Below are 23,605 nucleotides of genomic sequence, written 5' to 3' on the forward strand. Positions count from 1 at the left end.
TAAACAAGTGTTGAAAGTTTCAAAGCTTTATCTCAAAAGACTTTGTCTAAATATGAACTGGTACGAAAAACTTAACCAAGATTTCTAAGTTGAAAGGGGCCATAATTCAGCCAAAGTTCCTGATGGAGTTATGTACTCTTGCCTATAACTGGCCATGGTGATGGTAAACAAGTGTTGAAAGTTTCAAAGCTTTATCTTAAAAGACTTTGTCAAAATATGAACTGGTACGAAAAATTTAACCATGATTTCTAAGTCAAAAGGGGCCATAATTCAGCCAAAATCCTTGATGGAGTTATGTGCTCTTGCCTATAACTGGCCATAATGATGGTAAACAAGTGTTGAAAGTTTCAAAGCTTTATCTCAAAAGACTTTGTCAAAATGTGGACTGGTACGAAAAACTTAACCAAGGTGTGACGCCGACGCCGACACCGACGCCGACGCCGTGGTGAGTAGGATAGCTCTACTTATTCTTCGAATAGTCGAGCTAAAAAAATATTGTAAGTGAACAAAAGAAGGATCTGCCAAATAAAAACAAGAGCACTGCAATGCAACGCAAATGCAGAGCAATATACACACAAAACAAAGTCATATGACCTTTGACCCCTAAGTGTGACCTTGACCTTGAAGTGAGCCATCCGAAACATGCGCTCTGCACGTCGTTTGGATGAGGTGAACATTTGTGTCAGGTTTCTTTGAAATCCTTTAAGGGGTTCAAGAGTTACAGAGCGGAAGGGAAATTGCTAACCAACAGATAGACAGACAGACAGACACCGAAGCGATAACATAATACGTCCCTTCGGGCGTATAAAAAGGAATCAAGATCTTATGGTGATACAAGTTGTGTGCAAGTCTGGTTCAAATCAAATCATAAACTAGAGTTGTCACAAGAGTGACGAATTATACCCCCACTATATGGCCTTGTCACAGAACTAAGCCAATGTCAAAGCCGAACTTGCTTGACCTTTGACCTACTGACCACAAAATCAACAGAGGTCATCTGCTAGTCATGATCAACCTCCCTATGAAGTTTCATGATCCTCCGCCCAAGCGTTCTCAAGTTATTGTCCGTAAAAGGTTTAAATGACCTTTGACCTTTGGAACTCAAAATCAATATGGGTCATCTGCTTGACATGACCAACCTCCAGATTAAGTTTCCTGATCCTAGTCCCAAGCATTCTCAAGTTATTGTCCGAAAACTGTTTAAATGTTCCGGGTCACTGTCACCTTGACCTGTGACCTACTGACCTCAAAATCATTAGGGGTCATCTGCTAGTCATAACCAACCTCCCTATCAATTTTCATGATCCTAGGCCCAAGCATTCTTAAGTTATCATCCGGAAACCGTTTAAATGTTCCAAGTCACTGTGACCTTGACCTTTGACCTACTGACCTCAAAGTTGAACTTGACCTGTATTTCATGATGTTACACCTGTGTACCAAAAGTTATGATCCAAGGCCCAAGCGTTCTCAAGTTATCATCCGGAAACCGTTTAACTGTTCAGGGTCACTGTGACCTTGAACTTTGACCTACAGACCTCAAAGTCGAGCTTGACCTGCATTTCATGATGTTACACCTGTGTACCAAAATTTATGACCCAAGGCCCAAGCGTTCTCAAGTTATCATCCAGAAACCGTTTAACTGTTCAGGGTCACTGTGACCTTGACCTTTGACCTACTGACTCTTAATTCGAACTTGACCTGTATTTTCTGATGTTACACCTGTGTACCAAAAATTATTTCAATTGGTCAATCCTTTCTTGAGTTATCATCCGGAAACCATGAAAAACCAACGGACAGACCGACCGACCGCCAAGCTCACTCCTATATACCCCCCCAAACTTCGTTTTGTGGGGGTATAATGAAGCTGCTACTGTGCAGACAAGGTCAAAATAGCTAATTTTGGCCCTTTCAGGGGCCATAACTCTGGAACTGATTATGGGATCTGGCCGGTTTCCAGAAAGGCACAGAGACCTTATGGAGACACAAGTTTTGTGCAAGTTTGATTAAATTCAGATCATAAATGAAGCTACTATTGTGCAGACAAGGTCAAAATAGCTAATTCCGGCCCTATCAGGGGCCATAACTCTGGAACCCATAATGGAATCTGGCCATTTCAAGAAAGGCACCGAGATATTGTGGTGATACAAGTTGTGTGCATGTTTAGTTAAAATCAAATCATAAATGAAGCTGCTATTGTGCAGACAAGGTCAAAATAGCTAATTTTGGCCATTTCAGGGGCCATAACTCTGGAACCCATTAAGGGATCTGGCCTGTTCAACAAAGGAACCGAGATCTTATTGTGACACAAGTTGTGTGCAAGTTTGATTAAATTCAAATCATAAATGAAGCTGCTATTGTGCAGACAAGGTCAAAATAGCTAATTTTGGCCCTTTCAGGGGCCATAACTCTGGAACCCATAATGGAATCTGGCCAGTTTATGAAGGGAACCAAGATCTTATGGTGATACAAGTTTTGTGCAAATTTGGTAAAAATCAAATCATAAACAAGAGCTCGTCGAACACGAAATGCCCCCATTGATGCATTCAGTAATTGCACAAGGAACAGAAATTATATGCTCACTGTAAACAAAAGTTCTACCATTCTGGTTTAATCTGACCTTGACCTTTAACCTATTAACCTAACAAGAGATTACAGAGTGATCTTGGCGCTATCCACTGAGCCATTTTTTACAGAAATGTGAAAATAGGTCACTAGGTTAATAACAAGGTCAAAGTTTTTTTCGGTACACAAACCTATGCATGTGGTCCAAATTTGAAGGCTGTAGCTACAGAAATGTGAAAGTAGGTCACTAGGTCAAGATCAAGGTCAACTCATGTCAAGGTTCATCTTGCCACTCAAAACTATACATGTGGTCCAAATTTGAATGATGTAAGTTATGGACATGAAGGTTCTAAGTTTTTCCCTATATAAGTCTATATGAACCATATGACCCCTGGGGCGGGGCTATATTTGACCCTAGAGGGATAATTTGAACAAACTTGGTAGAGAACCACTAAATGATGCTACATTACAAAATGCCGAAGCCATAGTCTTTGTGGTTTGGACAAGAAGATTTTCAAAGTTTTTCCCTATATAAGTCTTTGTAAACCATATGACCCCCAGGGCGGAGCCATATTTGACCCTAGGGGAATAATTTGAACAATCTTAGTAGAGGACCACTAGATGATATCAAAGCCCTAGGCCCTGTGGTTTTGGACAAGAGGTTTTTCAAAGTTTTTTCCTATATAAGTCTATATAAACCATGTGACCCCCGGGGTGGGGCCATATTTGACCCCAGGGAAATAATCTGAACAATCTTGGTAGAGGACCACTAGATTTTGCTATATACCAAATATCAAAGCCCTAGGCCCTATGGTATTGGAAAAGAAGATCAGAAACTGTTTTAACAGTTCCTGGCCAATGTGACCTTGACCTTTGACCTAATGACCTCAAAATCAATAGGGGTCATCTGCTGGTCATGGCCAACCTAACTATCAATTTTCCTGACACTAGGCCCAAGCGTTCTAGAGTTATTGCCTGGAAACCATTTTGCTGTTCCTGGTCACTGTGACCTTGACCTTTGACATACTGACCTCAAAATCAATAGGGGTCATCTGCTGGTCATGACCAACCTCCCTATCAACTTTCGTGACCCTAGGCCTAAGCCTTCTTGAGTTATCACCCGGAAACCGTTTTACTGTTCAGGGTCACTGTGACCTTGACCTTTAACATACTGACCTCAAAATCAATAGGGGTCATCTGCTGGTCATTACCAACCTCCCTATCAACTTTCATGATCCTAGGCCCAAGTGTTCTTGAGTTATCATCCGGAAACCGTTTTACTATTCAGGGTCACTGTGACCTTGACCTTTGACATACAGACCTCAAAATCAATAGGGGTCATCTGCTGGTGATGACCAACCTCCCTATCAACTTTCATGATCCTAGGCCCAAGCGTTCTTGAGTTATCATCCGGAAACGGATTGGTCTACATTCCGACCGACCGACCGACCGACCGACCGACCGACCTACCGACCGACATCTGCAAAACAATATACCCCTCCTTCTTCGAAGGGGGGCATAATAAAGCTGCTATTGTGCAGACAAGGTCAAAATAGCTAATTTTGGGCCTTTCAGGGGCCATAACTCTGGAACCCATAAAGGCATCTGGCCAGTTCAAGAAAGAAACCGAGATCTTATGGTGATACAAGTTGTGTGCAAGTTTGGTAAAAATCAAATCATAAATAAAGCTGCTATTGTGCAGACAAGGTCAAAAGAGCTAATTTTGGCCCTTTTAGGGGCCATAACTCTGGAACCCATAATGGAATCTGGCCAGTTCAAGAAAGGAACCGAGATCTTATGGTGATACAAGTTGTGTGCAAGTTTGGTTAAAATAAAATTTTAAATGAAACCACTCTCGTGCGGACAAGAAATTGTTGACGGACGGACGCACAGACGTACGGACGGACTGACGATGGATGATGGATGAAGGGTGATCACACAAGCTCACCTTGTCACTATGTGACTGGTCAGCTAAAAAGTCATTTAAAGGATTTCTATTTTTAGCTCTAGAGGCCTCTTAAGAATGAAGAATTTCCATTGGCAGAGGATCTATAATGATGCTAAAGAAGATCCATCTAGCATTTCTGATTTTAGCTCTATTGGCCCCTAAAACAAACCATGTGCCCCCATTTGGATAAACTTTGAAGAGGACCATATAATTATGCTACCTACCAAGTTTGATGATGATCCATCAAGCGGTTCATGAGAAGTCTTTTAAAGGTTTTCTATTTTTAGTAGCCCCCAAAAGGGGTTAAGGTGAACCATTTAAACAAATGTCATAGAGGTCCACACCAGAATGCTACTGACCAAGTTTCAGGTAAATCTGAATAGCAGTTTCAGAGGAGAAGATGTTAAGTAAAAATGTTGACACAGGATGCAAGACGATGGAGGCCGGACCATCCACCTATACTAAAACAGCTCACACTGAACTAAGTTCAGGTGAGCTCAGAATTGCAAAGGGCCATAATCTTATATTTCTAAACCAATCTGAATGAAACTTGCAGGGCTGCATTTACCTGTTGTAGTTAATATTTGTACCATGTTTTATTGAAATCCTGCTAACCATGTCTGAGATATGACTCCATACAGTCAGAAAATGAAATTAAACACTGAATATGTATTACAATTACATAAAGGGCCATAAATCTTTTATTACTCAGGCAATTTAAACGAAACTTGCAGGGTGTCATTTCCCTACAGCAGTAAACATTTCTACCATGTTTTATTAAAATTTTCCAAACCATGTCATAGATATATGCAATCAGATGTACAAATAGACAGATCCATGGGTGTAAAGATAGACAACAGATTGACGGACAACTCAAAAATTATATCCTTTTGCCTTTCGTGGGGGATATGATAACAACATCTTATGGGTTTATACCTTCTCTGTAAAATGATTAGGATTGGTGAATTAATTAAGGTGCTAAACAGCAGAGGTAGTGAAATATGGCATTGGCCAATTATCACACAGAGGCCTTATAACAGTAGTTTGATTAAGCCTGCTTAGGATATGTGGATGGTAGTGGGTAGACAACCCAATTTAGAACATCCTTTGGAAGGCACATAGCATAGAATGCAATCAAAACTCGGACTGATGGAGTCTGTTCACACAAGGTAATGAAATGTGCACCAGCCCTGATGCCCAACTAGCACCAACATTCCATTAAATCTAAACTTTAATGGACACCATGGTATATTATTAGTTACATTGCTTGTTGTTGACAGGATACAGGATATACGCTGTCTAGGAAATCCATATCAGGCGAGAGCGAAGCTCAAGCTTGATATGGATTTTCGAGACAGCGTATATCCCGTATCTTGTCACCAACAAGCAGTGTACTGATTTACATCCTTGCAGTAACTGACATAATGTTTGTTTTCTAAAGCTAGATCTACTTACAGACTGGAATCCTGCAATCTTCTCTGGTCATCATACTTTGATTATTGTTGATTAATACCAGCCATAAAATGCAAAATGAACTGTATTTTGACTGAATCACAAAACACAGAAGCTCATTTATACAGGTTATGAACTGGTTTTGAAAAAACATGATGTCAGAAATGTCTTAAAACGTCGACTTTCGTCCCATTTCCTGTTAATTCCTTTATGTTGCAGGTAGATTAAATGATCCTACAACAAACTGCTGTCTTACAAATGTATTAATTCCTTTGTTTTACAATGATTTAACTAGAACAACATTTCAACCTGGCAATCGTGACTGTCCCATACAGAGTTACTGTTCTTCTATTTCCACTAACTTCACAAACCTATTTAAGATAGGGGGACACCTGCACTTTACCGGTACGTAAAAAATAGAGAAAATAGAGAAAAAAGGCATGTCTTGTGTGCTTTAAGGCACGCTTTGCATGCCGTAAGGCCCCTGTGGTGCCCTATATATACAGTAACGCGCGCAAGCATGCTTATTTTGAAAAATAGGTATTAATATTAAAAAATAACCCCAAAAATGAGCTTCTCACACTTACTTATGGTTAATATTCATTAAATATACGAAAAATACAGCCAAATCTGATCTGGTGCCGCCATTTTGAATTTCAGAATTTGTTGTGTCACGTGACCTGGAGATGACGTTTTTGTAGGTCAGTGGGCGTTCCCATGTTTATTTTGTAAACAAATGCACATGTAAACAGTTGATTCCTGATTTCCGTCATAAAAAATGACCATCAATTAGAAAACTACTGGTCAATAACAAATAACGCGAGCGTGGTATTAACCAAAAAGTACATCAGTCAGTAAGAAAATGTTGTTTTGAAGTTAAAAAAGCAAGAAACAATTCCAACAAGTGTTATATTTATTACAATTTCGGGTAATAATCAGACCGGGTTGCAAGCGAATCGAGAAACAAAATGGCGGCTGATTTTTTTATTTACTAGAGCGTAGCAACGACCGTGCACTTGCTTGAGCATGCGCAGTCGATGTAAACATTACGTACCGGTAAAGTGAATTCTATCCTAGATAGGTAAAAATAGAACAGCAAGAAAACACTAAATCTTTTATCTTGGAAATAATATCTATAGCTGGAGCTTATAATTTGACTTGATTCAATTTCGCTAGCGATGCGGCAGCCATTTTGTTTTTAATGAAAATTCTTATCTGAAATGTACTTGCAGGATATGGAATATATCCTGTCTCCACGTGACATCTATTGACCAATAGAAATGCAAGAATCTTGTAGGAGGCAAGATAAATAACAATACCAGTCAATGCATGTGGGAAACTTTTTCTGGCCATCACACAGCACTTCAATACTGCTTTTCTGATAGCTGATAAAATTTTCAAGATCTTTTGAAAGCATACAAAGCAAAATAGATTCACTTTGATTGAGAATGTTCATAAGAATTTACCTCCCCTTTCCTCACCTACATATCAGCATCCACTTAAGAGAAATGTTAGTAAACAGGTACCTTGAATGACCTCCAAAGGACCAGAAAATATAACAACACACAGCCCAAGTATGGGGAGACTTCTTAAGGCTGCTGCATGCTGTTGTGATAGCTTTTAAATAATAGAATTTTGATCATCTGGTGGTATGAGGTAATAAAATCTGGATTCTCCATTATACAGATACCTTGAATAGGACTCCTGATCCAAATGAACCAGAAAATATAACCATAATGTGCCACTAAGGTCAACTACTTCTTATAATTCTGAACAAGATTACTAATTTTATTCAATGTAATAAAAAATTAACAAACCTTTACTATTTTTTTTGTCTCGCCCAGTCTGCTTTTTAATATATTTTGCTTTGTTGTAAGTGCTTGGTAAATTCTCATCTCGAATCATAACTTCAAATGTTTGCTTTATGTCACAGACAATGTCTTTGTTTATGTCCACAAAATGAATTTCTTTAAGTGGACATTTTGACAGCTGACTGTAATGAAGTACAGCTCTTCCATACTGTACACAGCATACATCTGCTGGACAACCATATATGCCTGAAGACAATAAATATAAAATAGCTCACAATTACAATTACACAATTTATCTTGTTTTATATATTCATTTTCTCTTATAGAAGCTTTGGGCACACTAAAATAAAGTAATACTCTGTCTCTATACCTGCGTTACATAATTTACAAATTCTGTCTTCTTTCAAAGTATTGTGATATCTGCCTCTCTGTATTTCAAGGTTGTGAGAAGAAAACCTTAGTTTAGCAAGAGAATGTCTAAATTTTCTTATATTAACGCAATTAAAATATGACTTGTGAATAAAATGAAACTTATACTGATGATATAAGTACAGTTTGGAGCTGTCTGTAATTGTTGTATTATGACCACAGTTACCCAAATTTTTCATCATCAAATAACAACGAGCCTATCCTTATTCATTTTTAAAAGTTTACACCAATATTTAATGCTTCTTTTAGCCGTGTTTATATACAATGGAAATCTTACACAATCACCTAAAATTGCTGCATTCACAGCATTTTGTCTTATACACATATAACCTTTACAAGCGTAATAATAATTATTTATATTATTTGATAATACTGATACAAGGACTCATTTAGATATATATCCTTTCGACAGACCTTGCATAATTACACGTATGGAAAGTTTGATCTCTTAAAAACCACTTGCTATACACATCACACGTCCATAATGTAATTATTATAATAAATGGTATGAAAAATAGCCTTCCTGAAAGCCATGTCCATTTAGCCTAGAAAGGCCACCATTTTTATTTTCTGTGTAACTGATGTTCTCACTAATCAATAAAAATATAAGATAGAATGTTAACATTTACAGTTTGAAAGTGGTGATAGCTGCACCACGGAAATGTCGATAGCTCTTTTCCTTATCTCCACTTTTTGGTGGTGGCGCTAACGTTTAGTAACCGTGCAACAGCTATTGCTGGAAATACTTAGACATATGGGTCTGCCATTTTGTTATGCCTGATTTTTAAAGCGATCAAATATAACAAAAATTTAATCCAATAAACTGACACTACTGGGGTAGGCACTCCTTCTGTCCTTCTGATGTTCCGATAAATTACAAGCAAGGTGCGTTCAAACTTCGGAAATTCCCTTTTTTTTTGTTCCTACTGATTTTGACCCAGCGCAAAAAATAAGCCAGGTGTGGGTGGTCAAAAAAAAAAATTAGAATAGTTTTTTCATTTCCCGTCAAATTGATGAGGGAAAGCCGATGAACAGGTAATCACTCTGGTGTAGCCTAAACATTTCACGCATATTTATGGCTATATGAATAGCTAAATTTCCTACCATTTATTACACAATGGCCGTGTTCCTTAGGTATTGAGTGTGGCTTTTGGTAACACAAAATTTCGAAATGCATTATGTTATGGCTGTTCGCGTGGCCATCAATAGGATAACAATCCTCTAATTAGTTTTATTAGTCTAGGTCAAGTTCATTCTGATATACATTGGACACATACTTAAATTTTTTGACAAAGTAAATGGCCATAACACTGGTCTTGCAAAGTGAATTAAAAAAAAAACTACTAAGGCACATGAATATGCTGGACAATATTCCTACCTGGATAAATGACTTTAGATGAAATATTTTTTTAAGATATACTGATGTAACACAAATGTTTTAAGCACTTTAAGTATCTTTCACTAACTTAGTGAAAGATATTTAAAGTGCTTAAAACACTTAATCAAGAACCATAACTATGGTCTGGTTGTGTAAAATCTGAAACAGATCACCAGGTACGCAACTTCACACACTATAACAATCCCCTAATGTTTCACTTTTTGAGATACAAACACACAAACTTGTATGACCTTTATCAATATATTTATACTTCAATCAAGTACAAAATATCTCTTCCAGAGAGTTCAAAACATTTTTAATTTATTTATAAACCATTATTAACAAGCAAATTCGATGAATTGGTATCCCCCGCCGAAAGGATCTGTGGTGAGGAATGGCAAAAAAATATATCCAGCAAAAAGTTAAGGATGTTAATAAGAAGCAAATAATTTCATTAGTCAAAATCTATTTAACAGAAAACAAATGTTTAATAAAAGAGTACTTAATAAATGTATGATACTTTGATCCTGACTAAAGAATTTATTTTGAATGGGATATGCTTACTGTAATAAGCTTAGCTTTTAAAATTAAATGCAGTTCATTGAAATGTGAGCTTGAAGTTTAACTGGAACGAAATATTGTCTTTGAGTGGTTTGGCACCAGGTGTTGCTGTTTCACAAGTTCATGTACATTTGAACTTAAAAGAACAGATGTTCTTAAGAGAACACAGGTAAGATAAATTATCTTGAACATGGCTGAGGACAAGGTTTGTGCAGTCACAACGTAATATATTTATTTTTTTAGGGGGTGGGGGTGGAGAGGAAACAAAATTTCACATGTTGATTATAAATATTGATGGAAAATTAAAATGAAAAAAAAAAAGGGTAAAAGGGTGAAGTTGAGGTGGGGGTGGGGGATGCATGATCAGTGGTGGGCATGACTGGGTGGAGGAGTGAGGTGGGGGAATGGTACAACTTGCATGTTGATAAATAATCATGGAAGGTTTGAAAAAAATCTAAAATAAGAAATGGGGGGGGGGGGGGGGGGGTTGGGAGGGGGAGGGGATGTGATCAAGGCAAGTGGGTGACCAGGTGTGGGTGCGCAACTTCACATGTTTATAATAAATGTTCACAGAAAAGAATGAAAGAAATTTAATGAAATTCTGCTAAATGGTAAATTTGTTATGTACAAATATGTGGATTTTTAGAAAATTAAAGGGCAATAACTCTGAAGTTACAAAAGAAACCCATTCGAAATTGTGTGTGCACAACCACATTATAGTGCTCTAAATTCTGTTAAAGTTTCATAGTTCAAGGTCAAATATATCAGAAGTTATGATGCAGAAATTGCCATATCTATAGTACCCTATATAGTTAACAATGGAAATTCTAAGGGCCATAACTCTGGCGTTACTTGGGCAAACTGTCTGAAACTTGATGGGCCCCGTAACCTCATAGTGGTGAACATGTATATGAAGTTTGTTTAAAAAAATTTAAAGAAGAAATTTTTTTTTTTTTTGGGGGGGGGGGGGGGGTTCGGGGGGATAGGGAGGGGTGTGATTAAGGTAAGGGCGTGACCAGGTGTGGGTACACAACTTCACATGTTTACAATAAATTTTCATGGAAAAGAATGAAAGAAATTTAATGAAATTCTACCAAATGGTAAGTTTGTTATGTACATTAATGTGGATTTTTATACAATTAAAGGGCAATAACTCTTAATTTACAAATAAATCCGAATGAAATTGTGTGTACACAACCACATTATGGTGATCTAAATTCTGTTTAAGTTTCATAGTTCTAGGTCAAATATATCAAAAATTATGATGCAGAAATTGCCATATTTATAGTACCCTATATAGTTAACACTAGAAATTTCTAAGGGCCATAACTCTGGTGTTACTTGGGCAATCTGACTGAAACCTGACGGGCCGCAAGAACTCATAGTGGTGAACATGTATATGAAGTTTTAAACAAGAGCTCGTCGAACACGAAATGCCCCCATTGATGCATTCAGTAATTGCACAAGGAACAGAAATTATTTGCTCACTGTAAACAAAACTTCTACTGTTCTGGTTCAATGTGACATTGACCTTTGACCTATTGACCTCAAAATCGACAGGGGTCATCTGCTGGTCATGCTCAACCTCCCTAATAAGTTTAGTGACCAAGCGTTCTCAAGGTATCGTCCAGAAAGGGTTTAACTGTTCCGGGTCAATGTGACCTTGACCTTTAGCCTACAGACCTAAAAATCTATAGGGGCCATCTACAGGTCATGACCAACCTCCCTATCATGTTTCATGATCCTAGGCCCAAGCGTTCTCAAGTTATTGTCTGGAAACGGTTTAAATGTTCCGGGTCACTGTAACCTTGACCTTTGACCTACTGACCTTAAAATCAATAGGGGTCATCTGCTGTCATGATGAACCTTTCTATCATCTTTCATGACCCTTGGTCCAAGCGTTCTCAAGTTATCGTCCAGAAACCGTTTAACTGTTCCTGGCCAATCTGACCTTGAACTCTGACCAAATGACCTCAAAATCAATAGGGTCATCTGCTGGTCATGATCAATCTCCCTATCAATTTTCTTGAACCTAGGCCCAAGCGTTCTTGAGTTATCGCCGGTAAACCGTTTTACTGTTCCTGGTCACTATGACCTTGACCTTTGGCCTACTGACCTCAAAATCAATAGGGGTCATCTGCTGGTCATGACCAACCTCCCTATCAACTTTCACGATCCTAGGACCAAGCAATCTTGAGTTATCATCCGGTAACCATTTAACTTTTCAGGGTCACTGTGACCTTGAACTTTGACATACTGACCTAAAAATCAATAGGGGTCATCTGCTGGTCATGACCAACCTTCCTATCAACTTTCATGATCCTAGGCCCAAGCGTTCTTGAGTTATCATCCGGAAACCGTTTAACTGTTCAGGGTCACTGTGACCTTGACCTTTGACATACAGATCTCAAAATCAATAGGGGTCATCTGCAGGTGATGACCAACCTTCCTATCAACTTTCATGATCCTAGGCCCAAGCGTTCTTGAGTTATCATCCGGAAACGGATTAGTCTACATACAGACCGACCGACATCTGCAAAACAATATACCCCTCCTTCTTTGAAGGGGGGCATAATAAATATTCCTAACCATTTCCTAGACATGGCTCCGGACGGACAACACGAAAACTATATCCCTCCGACTTTCGTCGGGGGGGGGGGGGGGGGGGGGGGGATAATAAGCTGAGCACACAAAAAAGTTTAACAAACCTGAGCTAATAGCTGGGATTGCTATTGTTTGCATGTCACACCTCTCTGCTAAAGAAAGACTGTTGATAACAGCATTATACAAATCCAATTCACACCTGTCTACCATTGCCTGCAAGAAAAATCATCATGTAGGTGGATTTAAATGACTTTCCATTTTGTACATTCAAAATTAGCTGCGTAAATAACTTCATTATTTCATTGCAAGTTTAATCATGGTTCTGTAATGCCAATCTGACCATGAATGTGATTCATACCACCAAATAAAAACCTTGTTGAGAAAGGTTATAAAGGTAATAAATATCACTGTATCCTTTACTGTGGGAGGTAATTTGCACTGAGGTGCTCAATTGTCTTACTGTTGAACAAGTGCACAGGTTAGACACCACATGGGTGTAAAATTCCACTCGCCCGCTCACATTGGAGAGTTAAAGTCTAGATAGGACGAGTGGACCTCGCTGTGTACTCGACTGAACAAACTTTGAGATGGTCAACGATTACCTGGATTGACTGGAATTTACCCGCCAATTGTACGTAATTAGCGACCTATTGTAATATCTAATTTACCGCTACTTTTGTTTATCAACACGTACACGAAAAACGCGCATAGTGCATTCATTTTTTAATATTATCGCTTCAATTTTTCAACACCGCTTGCAAAGTAATAATGTCTGAGTTCTATAATGATTTTAATAAGATATTGACAGGAATGTAGGCAAAATTCTATATAAAAAAAAAAAGTCCAATTTTCATTTAATTATTTGTAAAATTTCAAACAGCGTGATCTTAATTACTTATTTCTTTCTAAAAGTAAATAAATGATATATACTATGGGCATAATATTCACTTTTGACCAGAAAGTACAAAAAACAGAATAAACAAGAGTGCCAGAATGTCACAATATACGCCTGTCACAGCAAATTTCTTTACACTAGCACCTGTATTTGCAAATGGAATTTTAATTTTCTAGTTGTTTACAATGTTGTTTTTTTTAGAAATTATCGTAATTCTTTTATTTTTCTAAGTCCACAAAAAAAATCCTGAAAGTAACATCAATGTTGTACCACAGAAAAGTGGTCTAGGTTTTTCCCTATGGTCAATTATAAAAAAGTTACAATGTAAGTTATTTATAGTAACAACTAAGGGAAGTTAATCTTTAAAGAGAAAAAAAAAAAAAAAAAAAAAAAAAAAATTACAAGTCCACACAAAAATCCTTACCAGGTAGAGAAAGCTCAAAATACACCTCAGAATTGGATGTAACATGCATGTTGTACTACAGAAAAGTGGTCTCGATTTTTCCCTACGACTTGTAATGAAAAAGTTACAATATAAGCTATTTATAGTAACAGCAAAGGGAAGTAATTCAAAAGAAGGGACCAGTGCATGACACTCTGTCTCATGATGGTGTACAATTGTGCCAAGTTACATCAAAATCCCTCCATGCATGAAGTAGAAATGCTCCGGACTAAGTCATTCTTGTATCTGACCTTTGGCCTCTAAGTGTGACCTTGACCTTAGACCTAGGGACCTGGTTCTTGCGCGTGACACTCCGTCTCATACTTGTGAACATTTGTGCCAAGTTGTATCAAAATCCCTCAATGCATGAAGAAGAAATGCTCCGGACAAAATTTTCATTCTTGTATCCTTGACCTCTAAGTGTGACCTTGACCTTACCCCTAGGGACCTGGTTCTTGCGCAAGACACTCCGTCTCATGATGGTGAACAATTGTGCCAAGCTACATCAAAGTCCTTTCATGCATGAAGAAGATATGCTCCGGACAAAGTTTTCATTCTTGTATCCTTTGACCTCTAAGTGTGACCTCGACCTTAGACCTAGGGACCTGGTTCTTGCGCATGACACTCCCTCTCATTATGGTGAACAACTGTGCCAAGCTACATCAAAATCCTTCCATGCATGAAGAAGATATGCTCCGGACAAAGTCATTCTTGAATTTTTCATTCTTGTATCCTTTGGCCTCTAAGTGTGACCTTGACCTTAGACCTAGGGACCTGGTTTTTGCGCATGACACTCCGTCTCATGATGATGAACAATTGTGCCAACTTTCATCAAAATCCCTCCATGCATGAAGAAGTTATGCTCCGGACAAAGTCATTCTACAATTTGACCTTTGACCTCCAAGTGTGACCTTGACCTTAGACCTAGGGACCTGGTTCTTGCGCATGACACTCCATCTTATGATGGTGAACAACTGTGCCAAGTTTCATCAAAATCCCTCCATGCATGTAGAAGATGTGCTCCGGACAAGGTCTTTGGACGCCGCCCGCCCATCCGCCCGCCAGGGGCGTTCCCATAATACGTCCCGTTTTTCAAACGGGCATATAAAAAATAATGAAAAAGCGGCAGCAATTTAAATACATGGAGTAAAATGATTTTTGGTAAACAGATTTCTATCAGTGCGGCAGAATAGGTTACCAGTTAAGTGACCTCGTGAACGTAAATAGAAATGTGGTTTTAAAATTAAGTAATATGATGTTGTTGCAGTTTTAAATAAGTTTTAATTGAATCTCTGTACTATGTATTTTATGACAGGACACTTTATAAGATATTCTTCTCAAACAATGAGGGCAAATAGGTCATAGAGTTAGGATATCCACTATATGACACATTTACCTGTCAGTTTATACGGGATATTGCACATTCACTTTAACAAATTAAAGAAGAAACTTTTATTATCAATTTCTACTTCTCAGCAATTTAAAGAACCGAGGCGGTACAATCAGACAGTGATGTGTCACATTGCGCGAAAACATGATGTAATTCCATGACAATCTTGGACATCTATACCGCTTTGATATCCACTTCAGATGTCATGATACCAACACACTTCTTTTAGCTCTTTGAGGGAGTGTTAATTGATGATGATTACTTAGTTTATCAACAGAATAATTACTGATAACCTTTAATGCTTTTTATTTCGCTTTCAACATGGGCAGGTGGATGATGATTATTGTGTCCATAATTTTGGGACCAGGGCTCCGGAAATTTTGATAACTCAATCGGTCCGAAACGAAAATCCTGACATCGGCGCTACCCCACCCACCGCATTCCCAATATTACCTATTTTGTAAAGCGTGATAGAGTAAAGAAATAAGCATGTCATGCATTAACACTGAGTTACCGGTCACCGCGAGTTACCATACAATGAAGACAGTTATTCAGTGTTATATGTGATTGTTACTTTGTTTAAATTTCGATGTTTTTCCGAGAAAATACTTGCAAGGATAAAATTGCCGAGGCATTGACACCGTGTACGTAACTAGTCTAAAAGCCAATGCACGTGACTTCGGTACCGAATACATGGCAGATACTTTGTGATGTTTCCTCATTCTTTGACGGAATTCTATAAAATACAATGCGTCAAAGTGAATTACACGACACATATTCTCTGCTAAACAGCCTCAGTATTTTAAGAATACTCTGCCGCGGACCGATTATGTACGTTATGTGAACGCTGAGATCGAATTTCCCGCATGTATAGTACCAAAAGGACATGCGGGTTGGCCACGGATATTTCATTTCACTTACGTTGTACTTCAATAAGCAACTACATTTTATAAAGTTATATGTTTTCTTCTGATGTAAACAAAATTTCATTTTGAAACGTTTTTTAAAAGACCAATTTGATAAACAGAGCCACTCCGGTTTTCTTTATCAATCGTGTTTGCCAGTCCATTTTTTTCTTTTTCTTTTTTGTACATTTGGGTTGCAAGGACGATTTTCTGCACTTGTTTCAACTGGATCGCCAACAAATGAATCATGTAATTTTTTCAAATCAAGTAATTATAAAAATTATTTTTATCGGTTTTCCGTGTGACGTCTCATTAAATCAGACCTATAATGTACAATTATAGCTCTTTGATTAATTGTAGTGACCATTTGTTTTTTTACCGTGATCAAACATAGCCTTTTAAAATAAACCATCCATCGGATTCTAAATAAAAGAAGTGGATCCCCGTCGAAATGATTTGGATCCAGTCAGAAACATCTGGAAACCAGTCAAAAATGTTTAATACATTGCAGTCGGCTGTCTGCAAACATTAAAGGATGTGCTGCGCGAGCACTGATTGCGTCACGTGCTAATTACGGACCGATTATCAAAGTGACAATCAGACCGTTTGACACGTTTATTGATTATCTGAGGGTGCGACCAACAATTTCCTACTTGGCAGGTGATCGTGTATTGAGATAACAGACCAAAATTTATACTTTTCTCCATTTTTACGGGACCGATTTTTTTCGTTTTTTCACTTTAAGTCTGAAAAGTCAAAAATCGGTCCAAAACCGACAAACCGGCAAATTTCCGAAGCCCTGTTTGGGACTCTTTACAAAATAATCATTTTTCGGGAAATAAGTCAGACATCGCACTGTGGCCGCCATGGTCGCAATAATCGCCGAGTCATGGCATTTGTTTAAGATATGTTCAAAACAAATGCCAAGTTTCGGCAATCCATTCTGGAACGCGTTGAGAACTCGGTGTGATCACGAAGGTCATTAGACAAGCGTCATAACATCTCCATGAATGTGTTATAAGCGCAGTACATGCGTGGAAAAGATGCTGCAAAAAACTTTAACATTTGCAATGGCAACATCATGGCGTCCTCACCACGACCCTCGGGTTTCTGACACGACCCATCTACGTGTTCGGAGTTCTTATGGGGTTGTTAGGGTGATCTTACTATGATTTCATCACTGTTATACAATTGCACAAGTCCTTATGGGGCTCCCAATGTGCATATTGCGTTCTCATGGGTTTCCTACTGCGTTTATGGAGTTCTTTAATACGATAATGGCGAGGTTAACCAAGCTTGCACTACGCTCCAATGGCGACTACGTTTTTCATATGCGACCTGCTATCAAAACTGCTGTTTCAAAGTTCAAACATCAGTGTGTCTGTGGTCTTCATCCCATATATGTAATGTTCATCATTATATCAGAAGATATCCAGAACTTGCTTTTACTACAACAACTGATTATTGTGCAGCAGCAAATGGCAGACAATAATATTGCAGCTGTACACATTATTAGATGGCGACGAAGGAGGAGGGCAAGGCGAAGACGATGTTGGGTTAGACCATGGCTATGTGAAGTCCGAAGATCTCGGTTTGAGCATCACAAAGCAGGATACTAATTACAGAAAGGCTATTGTTCCAGGGATTAAGCTTTCAGCTACTCTGCGCCATCAGGCATCTGGTGATACGTACGCCAATAAGAAGGTTCCCCTTGTCTGTGTACAAAGTCAGCTTTTGTTATATAAGAAGGGGTGCTCCTTCAACCATTCAACCATGGCTTCTTTCTCTTCAATAACAAGGTCAGTCAGGACCCTAGTCTTGTTTTCTGTCATCCGATCGGGACTATCACGCTGACTAGTCACTGACTGGGTGTCAAACTCTGCGTCAATCCTGGATGCCCTATCTGGTGATGAAGCTTGAGATGGCGTGATTGATTCTGTCCAAGGTGTTGATATGTGTCGGCCATGGTCTCGGGTAGCTTGTTTCTTTGGCATCCTCTTTCAAAATGAAATTTTCGAAAATCTGATCTCCTTTTATAGTCGCCATGATCACATGATAGAAACGCCATGAGCTCACCCTACAGTCATGATACACGTAGTACATGCCTGGTAAGAACCCCATAAGCATGGTGAGAGCGCCGCGAGATCTCCAGTGAATGCCGTTACCAAGCCCAGAGATCTCAATAGAAACACCATAAGCGCATATTAATCATGGTGGGTGTGCCGTGAGAACACTGTATGCGCGCATAGGTCGCGAGGCTTTTTTAGAGTTTGTATTTATGGGGGGACTTTTTCTTGCATTTATTTCACGTTTGCTGGTGAACTTGTACATTTTCTGGTCGCCGTAAGATTGCAGATGGTTGCATGCAGTCCAGTGTGATGGCACTATAATGAGCAAATGTATTGGAAACACAATTTTAATACCAATTGTGTATTGCAATAATGCTAAAATATCTCAGCCTTGATGTCTCCTTAATACAAACTGAGGTGAAACAGGTATTCTATTCTTCAATAAAATATGGATTATTCTAGCCTGATACAAGTGTTTTGGAGGATTATATCGATTGGGATCGTAAGACTATGTTATTCTGCCCTCGATAGTAAGTTATTCTCTTAAGAATAAAGAGTAGGCTGCATTTCCATCTGCACTGGTAGAAAAATGAAACCGGAAGTTAACGTACAACTGTGCAAGGGAGAGAGACAGAGAGAGGGTGAGTGAGACAGCAAAATTTTAAAGAAATCATCACAATAGTTTTACTCATACAATTCCTGAGACCTGTCAAATTAACACAATCCTGTTTGTTAAGAGATGTTGATCATTGTCTTTTAATTCTAGCATGCAATGAATTGATTTGATGGCTGTCAAAATATTTCAGTTGGCTAAAGCTGTTTCGACAATTTCTAGCTATTGCCCAAATTCCACTGAAATGTCTCAAACATCAAAAGAGTTTACCACATTAATGAAACTGAATTATGTCAGTTTCATATGATATGACCAGAAAACGATGTGTTTTGTCCAAATTATGAAGTGATTTGTGCCATACAAGAATAAAACCAAATATTTTTTTCACATGGCCATTCCTCAGAAGTCTCAATTAAAATATTGATGAATCCTGATCACAGGATGGTATTTCCAAATATCATAACATCATTTCAGTCACTTCTTAGTTCTAACATGGTGTTGTACACATAAGCAGTAAAATCAATTAAATGATGGCTTTAATCAAATGATAAAGAACTGCACTGTATTAATATGATACATATAAGTAACAAAGCAATAGGAACAACAGTGCCAGAATGTCACAATATATGCCCGTCACAGCAAATTTCTTTACTCTAGCACCTGTATTTGCAAATGGAATTTTAATTTTGTGGTTGTTTAGTAATCATTGTAAGTCATTTGTTTTTCTAAGTCCACAAAAAACTCCTTACCAGGTAGAGATACCTTAAAATACACCTAAAATTTGAAAGTAACATCCATGTTGTACCACAGAAAAGTGGTCTTGATTTTTCCCTACGGTCAATTATAAAAAAGTTACAATATAAGTTATTTATAGTAACAACTAAGGGAAAATAATCTTTAAAAAAAAAAAAAAAAAAAAAAAAAAAAAAAAAATCCAAACAAAAATCTTCACCAGGTAGAGATTGGTCAAAATACACCTCATAAATGGATGTAGCATGCATATTGTACTACAGAAAAGTGGTCTAGATTTTTCCCTACGACTAGTAATGAAAAAGTTACAATATAAGCTATTTATAGTAACAACAAAGGGAAGTAATTCTAAAGAAGGGAACTGCGCATGACACTTTGTCTCATGATGGTGTATAATTGTGCCAAGTTACATCAAAATCCCTCCATGCATGAAGAAGAAAGGCTTCGGACAAAGTCATTCTTGTATCTGACCTTTGGCCTCTAAGTGTGACCTTGACCTTTGACCTAGGGACCTGGTTCTTGCGCATGACACTCCGCCTCATAGTGGTGAACATTTGTGCAAAGTTATATCAAAATCCCTCTATGCATGAAGAAGAAATGCTCCGGACAAGGTTTTTATTCTTGTATCCTTTGACCTCTAAGTGTGACCTTGACCTTAGACCTAGGGACCTGGTTCTTGCGCATGACACTCCGCCTTGTGGTGGTGAACATTTGTGCCAAGTTCTAACAAAATCCCTCCATGCATGAAGAAGATATGCTCCGGACAAAGTTTTCTTTCTTGTATCCTTTGACCTCTAAGTGTGACCTTGACCTTAGACCTAGGGACCTGGTTCTTGCGCATGACACTCCGTCTCATGATGATGAACAATTGTGCCAACTTTCATCAAAATCCCTCCATGCATGAAGAAGATATGCTCCGGACAAAGTCATTCTTGAATTTGACCTTTGACCTCTAAGTGTGACCTTGACCTTAGACCTAGGGACCTGGTTTTTGCGCATGACACTCCGTCTCATGATGGTGAACAACTGTGCCAAGTTTCATCAAAATCCCTTCATGCATGTAGAAGATATGCTCCGGACAAAGTCTGTGGACGCCGCCCGCCCACCCACCCGCCCGCCCGCCCGCCAGGGGCGTTCCCATAATACGTCCCGTTTTTCAAACGGGCGTATAAAAAGTGGTTATCATTCTGGTACACCTCCAATATTGCTGTCAGGTTAAAACTTTTACCAAGTTAAATCAGTTCATTACCATATCTCAACAGCCTAGCAAAAGCAGGCATATATCTGAAATGAGTATAAATCATGTTAAAATGTTAAAATCACTGCCAATTTCTGCCAATCAGCGAGTCCCACTGATTCCACTTGACCTTCCGATAGGATTTCTGAATTGGGTACCAAGGCCCTTTTCGTATTGGATGGTTCAAACAACAAAACAAGAGTGGCAGACTGTCACCAAACTTGGCCTAATTCAGGTGCCATAATCCAAGAGAGCCTAGGGCGACTTGGCTGGTTATCGAACTTGGCCTAGATATTATGCCTACAAACATTGTCAGCAAGTTTGGTGAAGATCGGATGAAAACTGTTTGACTTAGTGAGCAGACAAGGCAAAATTTGCAGATTTCGAGTAATTCAAGGGTTTAATCCAAGAGTGCCTTGGGCAATTTTGCTGGTTATCAAACTTGGCCGAGATATTATGCCCACAAACATTGTCTGCAAGTCAATGGATGATCAGATGAAAACTGTTTGGCTTAGAGAGCAGACAACGTTAAATTCGCACTTTTTTGAGTAATTCAAGGGCCATAATCCAATAGTGCCTGGGGCGATTTGGCTGGTTATCGAATTTGGCCCAGATATTATGCCCACAAACACTGTCACCAATTTTGTGAAGATCGGATGAAAACTGTTTAATACCCCAGTCACACATACAGCGCGAATAGCTACGTCTAGCTACGGACAGAAACATAGTAATCCGTATCGATCGGTACCTGAGCCGTACCTCAGAGTAGTCAATCGTATTAATCCATACCAAAACGTGATCAAAACGTATTCAAAACTTATTCCAAACTTTCAAGTTTCTCCAACTTTTAAACATGCACAAAAGTTTAAGCGAACCGTAGCCATTTGAGCGTGACTTTAGTCGAACTTGGCTGAAACTCATCCGTAGTTAAACGTACTTACACGTAGTTATCCGTGCTGCTACGTACCTCACCGTAGCTGAACGTAGCTGCTCGTACTTAAGCATAGTTCAACGTAGTTTACCGCAGACCCGTCCATGCGCTGGGCAAGTTGCAAGGCACAGTAAAACGTAATTCAACGTAGTACCTCGTACCTATCCATACTTATTCGCGTCCTGTATTGTTTTGTTTGTTTCCTGTTTCTCACCATTTTTCCCGTACTAAGACGTACTGCTCCGTAGTTATACACCCACAGACTAATCCTTTCCGCACCATACCTCAACGCATGGACATATCCGTATGTGTGACTGTAGCTTAACTTAGAGGGCAGACAAGGCAAATTTGCAGATTTCGAATATATTCAAAGGCCATAACCTAAGAGAGCCTAAGACGATTTTGCTGGTTATCAAACTTGGCCGAGATATTATGCCTACAAACATTGTCAGCAAGCTTGGTGAAGATCGAATGAAAACTGTTTGACTTAGAGGGCAGACAAGGCTAAATTTGTAGATTTCGAGTAATTCAAGGGCCATCACCAAAATGTGCCTGTGGCGATTTGGCTGGTTATCGTACTCGGCCGAGATATTATGCCCACAAATATTGTCACCAAGTTTGGTGAAGAACGGATGAAAACTGTTCGACTTAAGAGAGCACACATGCTTTTGGACGCCAACCTCCATTCCATCGCCTGCCCGCCCGCCACGGGTGTTCACATAATACACCCTGCTCTGTCAGAGACGGGCGTATAAAAATTGCAAGTTAAATCAAAATCACAGAGTCCCAAATGGGCCTAAGCCGCTCACCTGGAGAAAACCTTGACTATCTGACTTTGCTTTTAACTAGGTTTGGTGAAAATCCTGTAAACTGTTCTTAACTCTAGCACCTCTAAAAGGGACCAAGTGCCCCCAACTGAACAAAGATGCTACAAATCAAGTTCGATGAATTATAAAATCTGTAAAAAGATCCACCAAGTGGTTGCTTTTGCAACTCCACACACCAGCTCTGGTAGTCCCTCAAATGGGCCAATTGTACCCATTTGAACAAATTTAGGAGAGGACCTCATATTGATGCTACAGACCAAGTTTGATCACAGGTGTTTGAAGCTCAATCAATAACAGTAAGACAGCCAATGCTCAACTATTTAAAGTGTTGTCCCAGGAGCAGGAATATTACCCTCTATAGAGTTTCTGCATTAGTTTTGGAGATAGTAACTTGCAACTTCTCGATAATTTGCGCATGTCCACTTCATATGTTGATGAGTATACAGAGTTTCATTTCAACTGGTCTGAAACTGCAGTGTGCTGTACGGACAGAAGGATTGAGGGACACTTTAAACTCTATGTGCCTTCTGGTGATGCAGAACTAGCCCACATTTGCCAGGTATAACTACTGACTGACATATTTCACCTGGAGAATATTGACCATGTGCAAAGCAACACATGTTAGTTATCTTTATATAATGTTTTTGTCAAAATCTCTCCTATACTGAAGTACCTGGACAAAGTATACAGTAATAAGACTACTGTACAGGTTTTGTTGAAGTTAATATAAAATCATTTAATTTCGTGGGCATGAAATTTCATGGTTTTGGTTAAAATGGCAATTTTTTGGGAATATGAATT

General features: G+C 38.7%; 1 protein-coding gene across 1 annotated transcript in view; it reads right to left on the bottom strand.

Annotated features, from left to right (window-relative positions):
* Positions 1–23,605, bottom strand: part of LOC128559644 (uncharacterized) — an 89,723-nt gene that overhangs the window by 47,627 nt on the left and 18,491 nt on the right. Inside the window, exons 3-4 of the mRNA XM_053551950.1 lie at positions 12,850–12,958; positions 7,780–8,019 (exon numbers count right to left, since the gene is read on the bottom strand). Of these exons, the coding sequence (XP_053407925.1) occupies positions 7,780–8,019; positions 12,850–12,958 (349 nt within the window). The remainder of the gene's footprint in view (positions 1–7,779; positions 8,020–12,849; positions 12,959–23,605) is intronic.

This window comes from Mercenaria mercenaria, chromosome 9 (assembly GCF_021730395.1).
Source record: "Mercenaria mercenaria strain notata chromosome 9, MADL_Memer_1, whole genome shotgun sequence".
In the NCBI taxonomy this organism is placed as follows: Eukaryota; Metazoa; Mollusca; class Bivalvia; order Venerida; family Veneridae; genus Mercenaria; species Mercenaria mercenaria.